This window comes from Lithobates pipiens, unplaced genomic scaffold (assembly GCF_037356315.1).
Source record: "Lithobates pipiens isolate NorthernLeopardFrog02 unplaced genomic scaffold, aLitPip1_a1.2 Scaffold_8, whole genome shotgun sequence".
NCBI lineage: Eukaryota > Metazoa > Chordata > Amphibia > Anura > Ranidae > Lithobates > Lithobates pipiens.
This window is the reverse complement of record NW_027507903.1, coordinates 679376338-679395790: the sequence shown is the minus strand read 5'-3', so window position 1 is coordinate 679395790 and position 19453 is coordinate 679376338. Positions and strand designations below refer to the sequence as shown.

Genomic DNA, 19453 nt, shown 5'->3' with positions numbered 1-19453 from the left:
GAATCAGTGCATTTAAATAGCACAGATTGCTGCATAAATGACAATGGCTCCAAAAATGTGTCAAAAATGTCTGATGTGTCCACCATAATGTCGCAGTCACAATAAAAATTGCTGATCGCTGCCATTACAATAAAAAAAAAAAAAAATATTAATAAAAATGCTTTAAAACTTCCCCTATTTTGTAAATGCTATAACTTTTGTGCAACCAATCAATAATCACTAATTGCTTTTTTTTTTACCAAAAATATGTAGAAGAATACGTATCGGCCTAAACTGGGGAAAAAAATATGTTTTTTTTATATATTTTTTGGGGGATATGTATTATAGCAAAAAGTTAAAAATATTGCATTTTTTTTCAAAATTGTCGCTCTATTTTTGTTTATAGCGCAAAAAAATAAAAATCGCAGAGGTGATCAAATACCACCAAAAGAAAGCTCTATTTGTGGGAAAAAAAGAACGCCAATTTTGTTTGGGAGCCACGTCGCACGACCGCGCAATTGTCAGTTGAACAACGCAGGGACTTGTCCGACCGTGTGTATGCAACACCAGTTTCAGACAAAACCTGTCGGATTTTGTTGTCGGAATGTCTGACCGTGTGTACGGGGCATTAGAGTCTGCAAAAGACTTGAGACCGGGGGGGTGGTTCACCTTCCAGCAGGACAATGACCCGAAACATCCAGCCAGAGCTACAATGGAATGGTTTAGATCAAAGCATATCCATGTGTTAGAATGGCCCAGTCACAGTCCAGACCTAAATCCAATTGAAAATCTGTGGCAAGACTTGAAATTGCTGTTCACAGACGCTCTCCATCCAAACTGACAAAGCTTGAGATATTTTGCAAAGAAGAATGGGCAGAAATATTCCTCTCTAGATGTGCAAAGCTGGTAGAGACACCCCCAAAAAGACTTGCAGCTGTAATTTGTAGAGAAAGGAGGCACTACAAAGTATTGACTCGGGGTGGGGGGGGGGCTGAATACAAATGCCCCCCACACTTTTCACAGGTTTATTTGTATCATTTATCATTTTCCTTCCACTTCACTTGCTCTCTATGTGCCACTTAGACATGTGCAAAAGGAAAACATTTGTTTAGTTTCGTTTTAATTTGTTAATTAATTTATTTTGTTTAGTTATATTTGTTAAATTCGTTTTCGGATTTAATTTCATTTTCTACCGAATTCGAAAAATCAGTCGCATTCGAAAATATTTCAACCGGATTCAAAATTATTTCAACCGCATTCGAAACTATTTCAACCGGATTCGAAAATATTTTGTGACCCGAATTTAGGGCCATGTATCTCGAGGTCACTTGGCGCTAGAAACCCCAAATTTTGAGATGTTATAGTGCTAGTTCTATTGTGTTTGAATACCAAATTTGATGTTTCTAGCTATAAGTGACCCCGAGATATGTGGCCCCAAAGTCGGGTCGCAAAATGTAATTCTCTGCTGCAGAAAAGTGCTTTACATTTTGTGATCCGAATTTGGGGCCACGTATCTTGGGGTCACTTGGTGCTATAAACCCCACATTTGGAGATGTTGTAATGCTAGGTCTACTGTGTTTGCATACCTAATTTGGTGTTTCTAGCTATAAGTGGCCTCGAGATACGTGGCCCCAAAGTCGGGTCGCAAAATATCATTCTCTGCTGCATATTGCCCATATCTGGGGTCACTTGGTGGCAGGTGACGTGGCAAGTGGATAATCCACAACTTGGTTACATGGCACTCATGGACGGTCACGTGGCACTCGTGGCAGGTCCCGTGTCACTTGTGGCAGGTGTCGTGGCAAGTGGACAATACAAAACTTGTGGCAGGTGACATGGCAAGTGAACAAATACAATACACAACTTGTGGCAAGTGGACAATGACATACATACATGTCATTCTCTTCTGCAGAAAAATACTTGACATATTGAAAGGAACACAAAGAGTCCACGAAAAAGACATTCCAGAGAATTAAAGTATATAATTCCCGTATGGGGGAGGCTGTTTATCTACAGAAAAGATTCATCAAGTTATTGATGATAAACGGACCCCAGAATAAAGTGGACAAAGAACAAGAAATAAGGAGTTCAGACAAAAGACATCTACAGATCTTGGAGAAAAGATCCCCAACCACAATCCAGGCCCTCTTTGACCCTGATAAAGAAGGTTTCATCCCTAAGGTTGTGGTGTTAGAAGGACCTGCTGGGATTGGAAAAACAATGACCTCCAGGAAGATCATGCTGGACTGGGCCTCTGGGGATCTCTACCAAGACAAGTTTGACTTTGTGTTTTATCTGAGTTGTAGAGAAATCAACACCATCCCTGAAAACATAAGTCTTGTGGGACTTTTATCCAGAACCTGCAGACTGAGTTCAGATGACCTGGTGTCTGTTCTGAAGGATCCTGGAAGTCATAGAGGACTTCTCTTTCTAGTCGATGGGTTTGATGAACTGAGGTGGACTCTGGAGGAGAAATCTGAGGGTTGTCCTGACATTTCTATGGAAACCCACAAAGAAATAATTCTCCAAAGCTTGCTCAGGGGACAGGTTCTCCCAGAATCTTCTCTGATCATCACCACAAGGTCACTGGCCATGGAGAAACTTAACACATTCATCGATGATTCTCGCAATGTGGAAATCCTGGGATTTACAAGGGAAGATCGAGAGAAATATGTCCATAAATTCTTTGGAAATAAAGAAGATGCAGACAAGGTTCTGAGTATAATAAAAGCCAATGAAGTTGTGTACACCATGTGTGCCGTCCCCATCACATGTTGGATTGTCTGCACTGTAATGAATCAAGAAATACAAAAAGGTTTGGGTCCGATTTGGTGTAATACAACGACTTCAATTTATCTTCTCTACCTGGAGGTCTTACTAACCCATCACAGCAAGAAGGAGCAGTCTGTACACCGGAAACAAACCTGTCTGAAGAAGCTGTGTGCTCTGGCCAATCAGGGAGTTCTGAACCAACAAATCTTATTTGAGAAGAAAGATCTAGAAAGACATGGACTTTCTCTGGATGAGGTGGAGTCTGTATTTCTGAATGAGAACATCTTTCATTGGGACGTCCGTCACCAGACCTGCTACAGCTTCATCCACCTGAGTGTACAGGAGTTCCTTGCTGCTCTCTATTATGGGATGGATGATGGGTCTGGGTCTATGGAAGGTACTTTCCTCCCGGAGATCTGTACAAGGAACTCACTCCATGGCCTCACTAAGGATTCCCCACATTTAGCATTAGCTGTACAATTCCTGTTTGGTCTCCTAAATAAAAAGCTGACAAATACATTCTCAGAGAGCACAGGAATCAACATTTCTCTTGGAGCCAGACCTGCAATGAAAGAATGGGCCATGGAGGACATCGATCAGAGTTTCTATACTCAGACAATCTTCTGTCTGTATGAGACTCAGGATGAGGACTTCATTAGAGACGTCATGTCTGCTTGTTCAGGGTTGAAGCTCTCCAGCTCAGACACTGGTCACTTGTGGATGGACAGTAATTATTCCAAGCAGCTGAGCTATTGCTTGAAGACTTTGAAGAGAGAACGTTTTCAGTCTTTATATTTTGGGTGGCTCACGGTGGGTCCAGAGTGCCAGAAAATGATATCTCCATTACTACACAGGTGTCAGAAGGCCGGGTAAGTGAGTGTGAGGATATCCTAACTGAATGTACAGAACGGGCAGGAACCTGCATACAGTATAACGGTGATTTTCAGATATGTTCTCCATCTAGCACACTTGTTAGAAGTTAGGGGTCTATTTATTAAACAAGTTGTGTGAATATTCTAGAATTTGCACAGAAGTCACAAAAATTCCCGGCCATGTTTGCAATGTGTGTGAAATGTCAGTTTCTATCTGTAACATTCCCTAACATTTGATCCTAAGATAAAATAGCCCTAAGAACATTCAACCAGAAGAGGAAATAATGTGAGGGAGAGCTGTGCTCAGTATATGGAGATTCCTGTGCTCACCACTGACAGTGTAATGATCAGATACTGTAGAGGGAACTGCTATACAGAATGGATACAATGTTGCAGAGACAGAACTCTGTTGTGTACCTTAGGTAATCTGTGAAGGGTTCAGTCCACAAAACGTGTCACACAACCGAGTCTCATCTTTACAACATTGTATCTGTTCTGTATAGGAGATCACTCCCTGCAACATTGTATCAGTTCTGTATAGAAGGTCACTCTCTGCAGTAGATGATTCATTACACTAAATACTTATTTCCTTTGGACATCAGCTCCATCTAGTGGTCATATTGTAGATGTAGGTAAAGGAAAAACATTTGAACTGGAGAGAAAGTGTTCTTTAAAGTGGTTGTAAACCCTTACAACACACTTTGATCTACAGGTAAGCCTGGATTAAGGCTTACCTGTAGGTCTAAGAAATATCTCCTAAACCTACACAGTTTAGGAGATATTTGCTGAAAGACAGGCACCGCTGTCTACGACGCATGCGCCATAGACAGCAACGCACAGGCGCACTGAGCGCGCCGCAGTTAACGGCGATATGCCACGAGTTGCGGCTCCTGTGCGCATGTGCGGTAGTGACATCATTGCTGCTCGGACGATTGACAGCGCCGGAGCAGCAAGACCCACCAAGAAGATGGATGCTCCTGACTACAGGCGACAGCGGTGACTTCGCTGGCTCCTGTGTTAGGTAAGTGACACATAATGGACTACTATGCGATGCGATGCATAGTAGTCCATTATGCTTTACCTTTGCAGGGAATCAAGGGTTTACTTCCTCTTTAAAGCTAGTTCCACCCATTTAAAAGTCAGCAGCTACAAAAAGTGTAGCTGCTGACTTTTAATAATCAGACACTCACCTGTCCTTCGGTCCAGCGATGCGGGCGCACGAAAGCCTCGATCCTCTCTCCCTCCTCTCTGAGGAGCCGGCATTGTAACCATGGGCCCCGGCTGTGGCTTCACAGCTGGGCGTGCACTGCACATGCCCGATGCCATGCTGCGCGCTGTGAATGGCCGGGGCAATTTTCTGGGACCTGTGACGAGTCCCAGAAGATTGCAGGGAGGGAGGGGGGAAAGATGTAATTCTTTACGGTGCCATAGAGCCAGGGGAGGAAGTGTGATCTGGGTGCCCCGTAAAAACAGGATGCAATGATGACTGCAATCCCTCAAATTTAACTTCATAGGCCTCCCCAGTATTGTGATATTATGTCCCATCAATAGATTCTATGACCTTCCCAGTATGTCTGCATCTCATAGAGATTGGCCAGTGTTCAGCAGTGGTGCCACCTGACATATCGCCCTCCTACTGCCGGGTCAGGTGTAATCGACCAGTCATTCATTGGTAGGTTTTAATGGGTGTGTCCAGCCAATCAAGGGATGGCTTGGTGTTCGGAGATCTGTGGGATGGAAAAAATGCCATTGCATTTTGGGAACCAAAGAGGTTTTTTTTCCAGATTTTCCATAAACTGTTGATGAATGGAGACCCCTGTGTAGATAGGCCAGAGATCCTGTATATACTGTATGTCAGGGGCTTCATCTAAGTTTTGTCTTGCTTGTGACTTCAAAGACTGCTCATAGACACCAATGAAAAGTCCTCATCAGGTCCAGTATGAGCCAATGGGAATGTAGCCATGTGGAAGGGAAATGTTGGGTGTTACATTGTTTTTCTTAGCCCTTGTACACACGGTCGGACATTCCGACAACCAAATCCGTCGGATTTTGTCTGACGGATTTTGTCCGAAACTGTTGCATACACACGGTCGGACAAAGTTGTAAGAAAATCTGATCGTACTTAACGTGATGACGTTATTTTGTTAGGACGGGACTACCATCAGGCTAGTAGCCAATAGCTGTGGTCTAGGAATTTGATCTGAGCATGTGTGGTACTTTGTCCGATCGGAATTCTCTACACATGATCGGACAAAGTCCGATCGGATCATGTTGTCGGAAAATTTTATAGCCCAGCTGGAAAACTTGGTCCGTCGGACACTCCGATGGAAACAGTCCGATGGAGCTCATACACAGTCGGATTATCCGACAACACGTTCCGATCAGACATTGTCCATTGGAATGTCCGACCGTGCGCTTAGTGTCTCAGGTCATACATTCTTGGTGGTAATTATTATCTCATTATTGTGTTTTAGGTTTTGGCATTGTGCTATTTCCAGTAAAGATTGTCCAGGAGAGGACAAAGCAGAGGATGAAGAAGAGTCCTCCTCTTCAGAAGATAAAATGAAATCTGTTAATATTTCCTTTCTGATGAACCCGGAGAGTAAAATTCAGGAGTTAGAGTAAGAGAAATCTGTGATCCTGCAGTGATCGGGAAATGTAATGTCTTGTGATTGTTCCCGTCTCTCAGTGTTTCCTTACATGTCTGGATGTCTTCCATCCTCCCCGATGTAGTATCTTCCATCACCTGTCCTCTTCTCCTGTGTTCTCCCCTCTCTAAGGGAATCTTCCTCGTTGTTATCTATTCCATGGGATTTTGGGGTCCCCCTTAAAGTAGAACTGTGATCAGGTTATGTACACATGTAATGAACATCCATAATCTTAACAAGCAGTAAATAAGCTTTAAAACAAACCATCACTGACCCCTGTAGCTGCAGACACATCTGCTCTCCCCTCTCCTCTCACTCCTCTGAGTCAATAAGTTGTGAGTGGAAATTACAGCTTGAGCTACTGAGCTCTGTAAATAACATGGTTTGTACAGTGAACCAGGAAAAACAGGCAGGTAAACATGTGAAAAAAAAAAAAAGATTTCAGCTTCACCTGCTGGGTTGAAATGGAAATGCTAATTGTTTATACACAAATCCTGACTATATTAAAGACAGAAAACATGATACATTCCTCTGAAGGCAACAACATAATATAGTTCTCACTTCTGTACAAAAGGCCGTCCCATTTCAAATACAACCCATACTCAAGAAATATTCTCTTTCATTGTCTCCCTTCTGTAGGATAGTAGTTATAAATCCTGGAACGTTACCCATCCCCCTTCATTAAAGGAAATGATGAACATCCCTAACTCACATTCCCTATAGGAGTCCTTGTCTGCCATAAAAAAGTCCCAAGGCTTCCACTGTCCTGGCTCTGGGCAGTGATTGTCTATCTCCCCCTCTCTGCTCCTGGTGGGAGTTCTCTTCAGGTATGAAGGTGGTATCCTATGGATATAAACCCTCCTCCGGAGTCCCTCCACAATGACATATTATACTACCGTATGTAGAGCTGGGCAGTCAGCTTCATCTGATTGTACTTTGTTCCTTTCTGTTTGATTTCTTCAATACAAACTACAGTATTTTTTTTCCAAAAAATGAGTAGAGCTCTCCTCTGGTGAGGATCTTCCCTTTATATTCTCCTTCTGGGCGGTTTTACCTGTTTTTGAATTTCAGTTTTTCTGGGTGATATCAACAAGAAAGTGGACTTTGTGTCTCAAGTCTGTGCCATTAGTTCTATCTGCAGATGTCTGACTTCACGAAAGACTTATGGGTCATTTCCTAACCAAGTTTTCCCTCGAGTTCCCCCCCATGTCGGGCCTTGTCTGCTCCTAATCAATATGTGCTCCTCATTTCTCTGTGCGGATCTCAGTAATGATATGAGGGACATTCTACTCCAGAGACACGCTCTCTACAGAGTGACTGGACTGCTTGAGATATTTACACTCCTTCTACGGATCATCATAAGTGGATTTTACTGACTTTTCTCACCTTGATGATGGTATCCAGTTCTCTTTTCTACTAATTTTGTGATGACCATTCCCTAATGCCCCATACACGCGACTTTCCGGCAGAAAAGGTCAGACGGAATAATTCTGTCGGACATTCCGATCGTGTGTGGGCTCTATCTGACTTTTTCTTTCTAAAATTCTGACGGACCTAGAAATAGAACATGTTTCAAATCTTGCCGGAGGAACCAGTTCCTATCGAGAAAACCGCTCGTCTGTATGCTGTTCCGACGGACCAAAAATGATGCAAGGGCCCCTATTGGCTACTGGCTATTGAACTTCCCTTTTCTTGTCCCGTCGTACATCATCGCATTCTAAACAATCGGACTTTGGTGTGATCATGTGTAGGCAAGTCCGTTTTGGCGGAACTCCATCAAAAAGTCCTTCGGAGTTCAGTCCGACGAGAAGTCTGCTCATGTGTATGCGGCATTCGAGTTTTTGGTTATTTCTCTAATATACTATCACAGATCTGTATTTGTCTCTGCAGTCTGTATGAATGTGGCATGACTTCCTTGTACTTTGATGGTGTCCATTCCATTCTTACAGTTGTGCTCAAAAGTTTGCCTTCCCTTGGAGAATTGGTAAAATACAGCATGTACCATTTTTAAAGAAAACATGAGCGAGCTGGCAAAACCCATTTCTTTTATTTTTTATGGGATTCACATATCGTAACTGTAGGTGATAACAGAATGGCACAATCATAAAACAAAACAATGGCAACAATCAAAGTCCCCTGTTCAAAAGTCTGCATCCCCTTAGTTCTTAATCCCATGTATAGCCCCTTTTTAGCATCAATGATGGCAGTCAGTCTTCTGTAATAGTTATCTATAAGGCCCAAATTCTTGCAGGTGGCTGCCCATTCATCTTGGCAAAATGCCTCCAGGTCAAGTCTTTGGTCGTCTTGCATGAAGCGCACGTTTGAGATCTCCCCACGTTGTTTCGAGGATATTAAGGTCAGGAGACTGTTATGGCCACTCCAGGACCTTCACCACTTTCTGCTGTAACCACTGGAGGATCAACCATGGTCTTGTGTTTAGAGTCATTGTCATGCTGGAAAGTCCAAGAGCATCCCATGCGCAGCTTACGTGCAACAGAATGCAATTTGTCTGCCAGTATTTTCTAAAAACACGCTACATTCATCTTGCCATCAGTTTTCATAAGACACCCCCCCCCTGCCTTTAGAGCTCACTCACTCCCAAAACATCAGTGAGCCACCACCATGCTTCACAGCGGGGATGGTATTCTGGTCACTATAGGCCTTGTTGACCCCTTCCCAAACATAGCGCTTATGACTGTGACCATAAAGCTCTATTTTGATAAATAGCAATGAAAACTCTACGCTACAAACCAAAAGAAACCAAAAATAGGTAAACACAGATACATGTGATTGTGGCTGCTGTAGTCTTCAAAATGTGTCTAACTTTAGAACTCCAACTCTATAATGTGAGCTCTATAATTGTGTATAAAGATTGTGCTACCAAAAATGGGAATCAAAGTTACTAAATATTTTGCCGCATATAAAAGTGCAAACGATAAATAAACTAATGAACAACACCAGAACATTATGTCTAATTAAACTAATGTCCAATGTATCAGTAATGCCGCATACACACGGCCGGACTTTGCGGCAAACTAGGTCCAACGGTCTTCCCAACGGAGTTTCGGCTGAGTTTTGATGGACTTTCCAAACGAACTGACTTGGCCACACACGAACAGACTAAGTCCGTTCGAAAGTCCATTCATTTGAACATGGTGACACGAACGTGACTAAAAAAAGAAAGTTCATTAGCCAGTAGCCAATATCTTCCCTTGCGTCGTATTTGGTCCGTTGGACAAGCACACAGACGAACAGTTTTGCCGATTTGAGTCCGTCGGAATTGAATCCGTCGGATAGATTTGAAACATGTTCTATTTTTAAGTCCACCGGATTTTTCCCCAAAAAAACTAACGGATAAGGCCACGCACAATCGGATTGTCTGACGGACTAATCACGTCGGACTTGGTTGGCCGGAAAGTCCGGTCATGTGTAAGCGGGATAAGTCCCAATCAGATAATAAATAGTTGCTTAAAAAGCAAAAGGTAAGGGAACAGGTGCTGGTGCCATTAGAAACAGATGAATACAAGACCACTTCCATGGTGACCCCACATGGATTTATACTCCCCACAATGGATGGACCTTCTATCACTAGTTAGGTCTCACTCTGATTTTTTGGTTGGACCCACTGTGTATCTTGTCACTAACTTGACCATTCACATGTGCCAGGGTGCAATTTCTTCCAACGGAATACACCAGCACTCAAAAAACAATAAGTTTAAAGTAAATAAAAACACAGCCACTTTTTGACAAGTCCTTTATTCAAAAAACCCAAAAAACAATCCCAAAGTAGATTCAACATCAATCACAATGTGTAATGTACAGGGATAGGCACAATTGTAGACACTCAGGTTGAACTGGATGCACTGTTGTCTTTATTCAACCTTACTAACTATGAAACTAACTATGAAACTAACTATGAAACAATGAATGCTGCCCACTGACCTGAACAAAAGTAAAAAAAAAAACAAAAACAAAAAAAAAACAGAACAGCACCGACGCTTGGGTCTTGCCAAATGACAGCTCCACCGCCTCCCGCTGCTAAATAAATGAACGTGGAAGGGACACCCAATAACATCACTGGGTAACCCTGCCACATTGTGACATCATCACCCCAGCACGCCTGTTCATTGGTGTAATAAGGGGGTGAGGTCACATGTGACATCATCGGGTGGTCTGCCCCTTCCTTTATTTAGCAATAGAAGGTGGTGGAGCTGTGATTTGGCGGTGGCCAAGCGCCAGTGCATGTCGGGTATTTTTAGTTTTTTTTGGTCAGGTCAGCGGCCTGGCGTTTATCGCACTTTACGCTGGGTCAACTTTGGGGATATTTATTTTTTTTAAATCAAAGACTTGTCAAAAACTGTGTTTTTAATATTCTTTTTGCCTTTTTTTTGTGAATGAGAAGGGGTGCTGTTTAACGCCTACTCATCCACATAGGGGGATCCGGAAATCCCGCTGACAGAAGAGTCAGCGGGACGCGGTTGCCATCCGATGCAGAACAACCATGTTGTTTACTGGCTGTTAAGGATGCTGGCAGCTGCCGACTCCTTAACAACCAGCACTAATTGAATATATTCCTTGAGTAACACGAGACTAGACTATTACTTTTTCAACAAATGCATTTATTTATATATATAATTTCGTGAATTGACTTTAGAGTCAGTTTATGCCATATGTACCAAGCATTTTTTTTTACTGACGGCGACATTGACATTTTTTTAAATGTAGCGTGAGATAATTGGAAAAAAAATATGTCACATGATCCAATTATCTCCTGAAATATTCTTTAGTGAATTGAGCCCTAAAACTTTTCCGGTTGGGTGATAACTCATCTACATTTCACAGGGGAGGTCCAAACAATATTCCATGAAAAAATCCATCCAAATGTCCCAAAATTTCATTTTCTAAGACCTCACCCGCTAATTATTCATTGGACTTGTCTACTTCATGTCACTGGAAGAACATTTCACCTCTCTTTCCTGCTTCTCCCACCAGAGTTTATCGCTGTAAAATGACATTATCGAGCTGCGATGATCTTTGCTCCATTATCAACACAAACCGAACTCTGACCAAACTGGAGGTTACATTGGATGATGATGAGAAGATGTCGGACTCAGAAGTGGATCGTTGTTGTGAGGTCTTCCGGAAAGCCGGCTTCACTCTAAAAAAATGGTAAGACCTGTTACATTGGAGGTAACACACATGCTAAGTCTAATGCCACGTACACACAATTGGAATTTCGGTCCGCAAAAGACCAATGAGAGTTTTTTTCGTCGGAAAATGCAACCGTGTGTACGCTCCATCGGACTTTTGCTGGCCGAAATTCCAGCCAGCAAAGATTGAGAGCATGTTCTCAATTTTTCGGTTGGGAAAAGTTCCTCTCCGTAAATGTGATTGTCTGTGGCAATTCTGACACGCAAAAAACTCACGCATTCTCAGATTCAACTACGAGACGGAAGCTATTTGGCAACTGGATATTGAACTTCCCTTTTCTAGCCCCATCGTACATGTTGTACGTCACTGAGTTCTTGACGGTCGCAATTTGGTGTGACAGCTTGAGTGAAATCCCATCGGAATTCCATCGGGAAAACCTTCAGAGCTTTTTCCAACCAAAATTCTGATTAACACTAATGCATTTTTTGATGCATTTTGCAGAAATGCAGGGACTTTTTTTAACATGGGTTCCTATGGAGCATGTTCACATCAATGCATTTTTGTGCCTCTGCATTTTTGGAAATGGTCAGGGGCTTTTTCCCGCAAAATGCTGAGTTTTGCATGTAATAGACCCACATCCAAAACTCAAGTACCACGTTTTTGCTTCAATTTTTCCACGATTTGTGTTTTTTTTTTTGCTGTACATACAATGTATATATCTGGTTGCTAAGGAGGTGGCCGGGAAGCCAGCCACCGTGTCCTTAACAACCGATGAGTCATAAGCTGTCAGCGGGCTTCTCCGCTGACAGCTAAATGAAAAAAAAAGAATTGCCGGCAAAAAAAAAATGTGAAAAAAATGCTGTGGGGTTCCCCCCAGGTCCATACCAGGCCCTTTGGGCCTAGTATGGTTTCGGAGGGAACCCCCCCCCCCTATGCCAAAGTGTAAAAAAAATGGTGTGGAATCCCCCCAAAATCCATACCAGACCCTTATCGGAGCATGCAGCTCGGCAGTTCAGGAAAGGGAGGGGACAAGTGAGAGCCCCCCACTTCTGAACTGTACTAGGCCACATGCTCTCAACATGGGGGGGTGGGTGCACCTTATTCCCATGTTGATGGGGACAATGACCTCTTCACTTGGCCGGTGGTTGTTGGGGTCTCCGGGCAGGGGGGCTTATTGGAATATGGAAGCCTCCAGATCCCAGCCTCCCCCCTATGTGAATGAGTATGGGGTACCCCTACCCATTCACCAAAAAAAAAGTAGTGTAGTGTGAAAAAATACAGTAGACAATTTTTGACAAGTCTTTTATTAAACATATCTTCTTCCCACTTCTTCCTCCATCTTCTCCTGCATCTTCCTCCTCCGGGCGTCTACTTCTCCCACTGCTTCTTCCACTCTTCTTCTGTATTCTTTGTCTGGTGTGCTTATTTCTCTGCCGCCGCTCCCGCCGCCGACCCTCCTACGATTCTGCGTCACGATGATCTGTGCGTGACGATGTCTAGCATTTCTTGGATAACAGTGGGGGCGTGGCCATCGCATGATGTCATCCAGAGGCCCACCCCCTTATGTTGTCATGGCCCATGGTCACAAGGGTGGTGGGGCCTCTGGGTGATGTCAGCCTATGACCACGCCTCCATCTATCTAAGAAATGCTTAGATCAGCGTGGACAGATCAGCGGGACGCAGCATTGGAGGAGGCTCATCAACAGGAGAGGCAGCAGAGGAAGAAGCACACCGGATAAAGAAGACGGGAGAAAGAAAAAGATTAGAAGAAGAACCAGGAGAAGGAGAAGCCCGCAGGAGGAAGATGCAGAAGAAGATGCAGGAAAACCGGAGGAAGAAGAAGATATTTTTAATAAAAGACTTGTCAAAAACTGTCTGCTGTATTTTTTCACACTACACTACTTTTTTTGGTGAATGGTTAGGAGTACAAAATATCCCATACTCATTCACATAGGAGGGGAGGCCAGGATCTATGTACCCCTTGTTAAATCCATACTAGACCCGTATGGACCTGGGGGGGACCCCACGCTGTTTTGTTTTGTTTTTACAATTTTTTATTTTTTTTCTGGCAATTCTTTTTCTTTACATTCAGCTGTCAGCGGGGACCCTTGCACTACATGGTTTTATCAAACTCCTAAGGTGTGACCTCATATTATATGATTTGGTAAATCTGAAGCCAAAAATATGCAGAAAATCTAATAGTGTGTATGGGGTCTTAGACTCTAAATAGTGAAAAATATACACCATTGGGTGGTGATGAGATGATAAAAGTGGGACATTGTTTTGAGGTCTTCTGACACCCGGGCTGCACTGTAATATAAAAAAAAAATCTTCCACCCCACCCCCCACTGTCTATGCAATTTAGCAGTATAACTGAGCCAATGAGATGTGTGTTCTCAGCCTGTACACATGACAGCCCAGCACACCCAGCATACAGTCTGCTATCCCAATGGTTGGATGGCCAGGAGGGGTCTTGTATTAGGTGGGTGATTTGCAAGGTGGTGGGGGGCCCTATAAAAGGAGGACACCTTTCAAATACCTAAAGTGTGAGGACAGAGGGGATTGTTTGGTGTAATTACATACTGGTAGGGGGGCCCGTCCACTAAGGTTACAGGGCACAGCCCCCTCTCTCCAGCCACCCCCCCCCCCATGAATAATGGATAGATTCATGCATTGCATGAATCTATCCATGGCCGCCACTGCCACCCCCTATTTGGGCGTCTGGCCCCTTTTCGGATGCCGGGCACCTGAATTACAGTAGCAGGGGTATTTTTTTTTAAGCCCCTGATTAGAGCTCTAATAGGCTTAAAAAAAGGTGGACTTGGAGTGCAGTGCATTTCGCTCGCAGTCCACCCAGGCATGTTAGAAAAGCAAATTTATATTTGCTTTTCTAACACTGAACCACCTCTCTGCGAATCAGGAAGCGTGGGTCTAATACCCGTCACCTGATTGGCTGAAGGCACAGGCTCCCATATTGGACGCCTAGCAGAATGGAAGAAGAGAGGAGGGGGAAACATGGAGCACACAAGAGCCACCCCACAGCTCGCTGCCATCACCCACTGCCTGACCCTACACCAAGATGGGGTAAGTGCCGGGCAGACAGCGGATGCGGGTTACAGTGGCTGCATTTTATGGGGCAAAAGTGGCAGCATTTGATGGACCCAAGTGGCAGCATTTGATGGGGCACAAGTGGCAGCGTTTGATGGGGCACAAGTGGCAGCGTTTGATGGGGCACAAGTGGCAGCGTTTGATGGGGCACACGTGGCAGCGTTTGATGGGGCACAAGTGGCGACATTTGATGGGGCACAAGTGGCGGCATTTGATGGGGCACAAGTGGCGGCATTTGATGGGGCACAAGTGGTGGCATTTGATGAACACAAGTGGCGACATTTGATGGGGCACAATTGGCTGCATAGGATGGGCACAAGTGGCTGCATGTGATGGGGCATAAGTTGCTGCATATGATAGGCACAAGTGGCTGCATATGATGGGCACAAGTGACTGCATTTGATGGGCACAGTGGCTGCATTTGATGGGCACAATGGTTGCAAATGATGGGCACAGTGGCTGTAATAGATTTTTTTTTTTTTTGTATTTCTCATTTTGCATTTTTTTTAGATTTCTCAGTTTGCGCACCCCCCCCCCCAAAAAAAAAAAAATGTGGCACCAGCCACCACTGCATACTGGGGTCAGTTATGAAGAAATGAGATCACACATCCCGCCATCTACAGTACATACAATGTATGTCAGATCTACTCCCAGCATATGAGACCGCTGACATACATTGTACATTACACATCACACACATTTACAGGAATACAGAAAAATACTTCACATTAGTGTGTAAAAAATGTCCCTCGTTTCTTACAGAGCACAGTACGAGCCCCCCCTTTTCTATTATTTCTTACAGAGCACAGTACGAGCCCCCCCTTTTCTATTATTTCTTACAGAGCACAGTACGAGCCCCCCTTTTCTATAATTTCTTACAGAGCACAGTACAAGCCCCCCTTTTCCATCATTTCTTACAGAGCACAGTACAAGCCCCCCCCTTTCCATCATTTCTTACAGAGCACAGTACGAGCCCCCCCTTTTCTATAATTTCTTACAGAGCACAGTACGAGCCCCCCTTTTCCATCATTTCTTACAGAGCACAGTACGAGCCCCCCCTTTTCTATAATTTCTTACAGAGCACAGTACAAGCCCCTCCCCCTTTTCCATCATTTCTTACAGAGCACAATACAAGCCCCCCCTTTCCATCATTTCTTACAGAGCACAGAACGAGCCCCCCCTTTCCATCATTTCTTACAGAGCACAGAACGAGCCCCCCCTTTCCATCATTTCGTACAGAGCACAGTACGAGATCCCCATTTTCCATAATTTTTTACAGAGAGCAGTATGAGCCCCCCCTTTTCCATCATTTCGTACTGAGCACACGGCACCACTTTGAAGTGGAATATCATTATTATGGCAATAGCTAGCTGCCATAACCCCGTATCCTCTTCTTCTGCGGGCGGTCCGCTTTCAGATAAAAGTGGTCTCTGTGGTGAATTGGCTGCGAGATCACTCCCCTCCCGCTGCGCCCCGGTGGCTTCTGCTACTTACCGGAGCCACCATCTACGGTGGAGGTGATTGAGTCCTATTCCGTGTTAGGTATGGAGCTGAGCGAGGAGGAAGATGGCCCCCACCCGGCTCCATATCACTGCAGGGTGGAAGGGACGTCAAAAAGTCACTTCAGCCTATAGTTTATAAAGAGACATTTTTTGAAATTTATTTTTTTCAAACAACATATTTTTAATTGCATTTTAGTGTAAATATGAGATGTGAGGTCTTTTTGACCCCCCAGATCTCATATTTAAGGGGTCGTGCCATGCTTTTTTTCTATTACAAGGGATGTTTACATTGTAATAGGAATATTACTTATAATAGGAATAAAAGTGACAACAAACAGTGTAAAAATAAAAGGTAAAAAAAATAAGAAAAAAACAAAACAAAAAAATGTTTTAATGTGTCCCGTCCCGCCGAGCTCCCCTGCAGAAGCGACCATGAGTAGCGCCCGCATATGAAAATGGTGTTCAAACCACACATCTGAGGTATTGCCGCAATCGGTAGAGTGAGGGCAATAATTCCAGCCCTAGACCTCCTCTGTAACTCAAAACATGCAACCTGCAGAATTTTTTAAACGTCGCCTATGGAGATTTTTAAGGGTCAAAGTTTGTCGCCATTCCACAAGCAGAGCACAATTTTGAAGCGTGACATGTTTGGTATCAATTTACTCGGCATAACATCATCTTTCACAATATAAAAACAATTGGGCTTTCTTTACTGTTGTCTTATTTTTTAATTAAAAAAAGTGTATTTAAAAAAAAAAGTGCGCTTGTAAGACCGCTGCGCAAATACGGTGTGACAAAAAGTATTGTGACGACCACCATTTTATTCTCTAGGGTATTAGAAAAAAATATATAATGTTGGGGGGTTCTAAGTAATTTTCTAGCAAAAAAAATAAAAAATGATTTTAACTTGTAAACAAGTTTGAAAAGTAGGTCCGGTCTTAAAGTGGTTTACACTCTCTTTTGATTCTTTATTGAAGGGAAGTAGGATGGGAGGTATCTATAGACAGAAGAAGAGTAGAACATGGTCTTGGTGAAGCCGTCTCCTCCTCTGCAGGTAATACACGGATCCTGATATGAAGAGAATGTCCAGAATGGAATGATATCATTGCACTGATTATTCATCATTTTCCTTCTCTTCACATACAGATGATGATTATGATTCTACTGACTGATATCTACTGAACGTTATTCCGGAATGATCTGAGCGGTGATCTGTCCTTCCTCCGATTCCTCCATTTTGGATTGTATTGTTATTCCTTAAAGTGCTGCTAAACCCACAACAGTAAAATCAGTCTCTACATGCAGAATAGCATGCTTGTTATACACAGTGTGGAACTTAAGTGATTAATCCTCCGCATTGTGTAAAAAAGGTTCATTTTTTTAAATCAGATCATTCTTTATTATTACTTATACAAAAACATCACAAATAGCAAACAACATACACCCAACATACAACCCAGGCATGAAATAAGATGGGGTGGAAAAAAAAACAAGAAAACCCTCATAAAAGTGCTCCCTCCCCCCTCACCCGCCACATTATATATCCAAAATGTCCGTCCCTCTTCTCCATATCTTTTCAAAGTTCCCTGGGCAGCCTCTGTGTAAAAATATATACTTTTCCTTAACTAATGTTCCCCTTATTTGTATCTTCCATTCCGCTATTGTAGGTGGGCTTGATGATGTCCACTTTTGCGTTATGAGCGTACGCGCCTGAAATAAGATCCTAGTTAATGATATCCTGTCTTCCCCCACCGGATACCGCATTCATCTAGGATACCCAAGAGGCATCTTCCCGGTTCAGGAGACATCCTGGTCCCAAAAGCACGATTAATCATTGATATCACTTCATGCCAATAGCGGTGGAGCTTGAGGCATCTACATAACATATGGATTAAGTTCCCCGGGTTCCCTATACATCTGGGGCATTGGGCTGTATCTCTACGTTTCCATTACAAAAAATGTCTCTGGTGTCTAATGAGCCCTGTGTAATATGAATATTTGGGTTAAAATTTGTGTTGGGTATAGAGATGACAGGGATGTTGCCTACAGTGCCGATGTCCATTGTTCATCTGAGATTGGAAGCGCTCCATCCCCCTCTCTCCACTCTCCCGCCACATTATATATCCAAAATGTCCGTCCCTCTTCTCCATATCTTGTCAAAAGTTCCCTGGGCAGCCTCTGTGTAAAAATATATACTTTTTATATACTTATTTTATATAATGTTCCCCTTATTTGTATCTTCCATTCCGCTATTGTAGGTGGGCTTGATGATGTCCACTTTTGTGCTATGAGCTTACGCGCCTGAAATAAGATCCTACTTAATGATATCCTGTATTCCCCCAACAGATACCCCATTCATCTAGGATACCCAAGAGGTAGCTTCCCGGTTCAGGAGACATTCTGGTCCCAAAATCACTATTAATCATTGATATCAGTTTGTTCCAATAGTGGTGGAGATTGGGGCATCTCCATAACATATGGATTAAGTCCGCCGGCCTCCCTTTACATCTGGGGCATTGGGCTGTATCTCTACGTTTCCATTTAAATAATTTCTCTGGTGTATAATGAGCCCTGTGTAATATGAATATTTGTGTTCAATTTTGTTGTTGGGGATAGAGATGACAGGGATGTTGCCGAGAGTGCCGATTGCCAATCGTTCATCTGACATTGGCCCTATATCACATGACCGCGCTGCTCTTGCTGGTATATCCTTTAAATTTATCATATAGTATATTACAGATTTGTGAAATCAGACCCTCTTTTTTTTTGTCTTTTCCAACAAGGACATTACCTCTGAATTATTACATTTAAATTCCGCCTGTGCTTGTAATGCGTGCTTATAACTGTAGGAAGAAATCTTTTGTTTGGGATATTATATTCATTTCTTAGTTCAATAAAGGTCTTTATCACTTCATCCTGGAATACCTGTGTCATATATCTTAGTCCCTTGAGGCTTCCATATCTCAAACCCTTCCAGTTCCATCAGTTCCGCATAGCTGCTATTATTCCATATAGGGGTATATGCCGTATAACCTTTTATTTACGTCATTTTTTTTTCCATTTCCAGCCATACCTTGTCAAACAATTTTCCCGTAATAAAGCCTTTGTTAGACCGTTGGTTTCTCGTCTCCAATAAAGAGATCAATGGGTAATCGGGATATACTGGTAATAGCAGGCTCCGCATAGAACCAGATTTTTTGTTTCTTTTTAATTCTTTTAACTATTTTAATTATTTTTCCTTATAGTTCATGGACATTACTGACTGTAACAGCCCATTGTGGTCATTAATACTATTTATACTCTATGTTCATTCCCATTCAACACTATACGAGTTTGTTTACTAGTCATATTCAGAGTGCGCCGTATTATATTTTGTTTTCTCTGCATAGAATCAGAGTCTGCCATTACTGTGCATCCAAAA

At 43.0% G+C, this 19453-nt stretch overlaps 1 protein-coding gene across 1 annotated transcript; it reads left to right on the top strand.

Annotated features, from left to right (window-relative positions):
* The first annotated feature begins 1945 nt into the window (after positions 1–1945).
* Positions 1946–18946, top strand: LOC143962049 (NACHT, LRR and PYD domains-containing protein 12-like). The gene is made up of 5 exons (XM_077471388.1): positions 1946–3620; positions 6098–6244; positions 11264–11440; positions 17010–17086; positions 17179–18946. The coding sequence occupies exons 1-5, from the start codon at positions 1972–1974 to the stop codon at positions 17202–17204; spliced, it is 2076 nt and encodes a 691-aa protein (XP_077327514.1). The 5' UTR covers positions 1946–1971; the 3' UTR covers positions 17205–18946.
* The last annotated feature ends 507 nt before the right edge of the window (positions 18947–19453 follow it).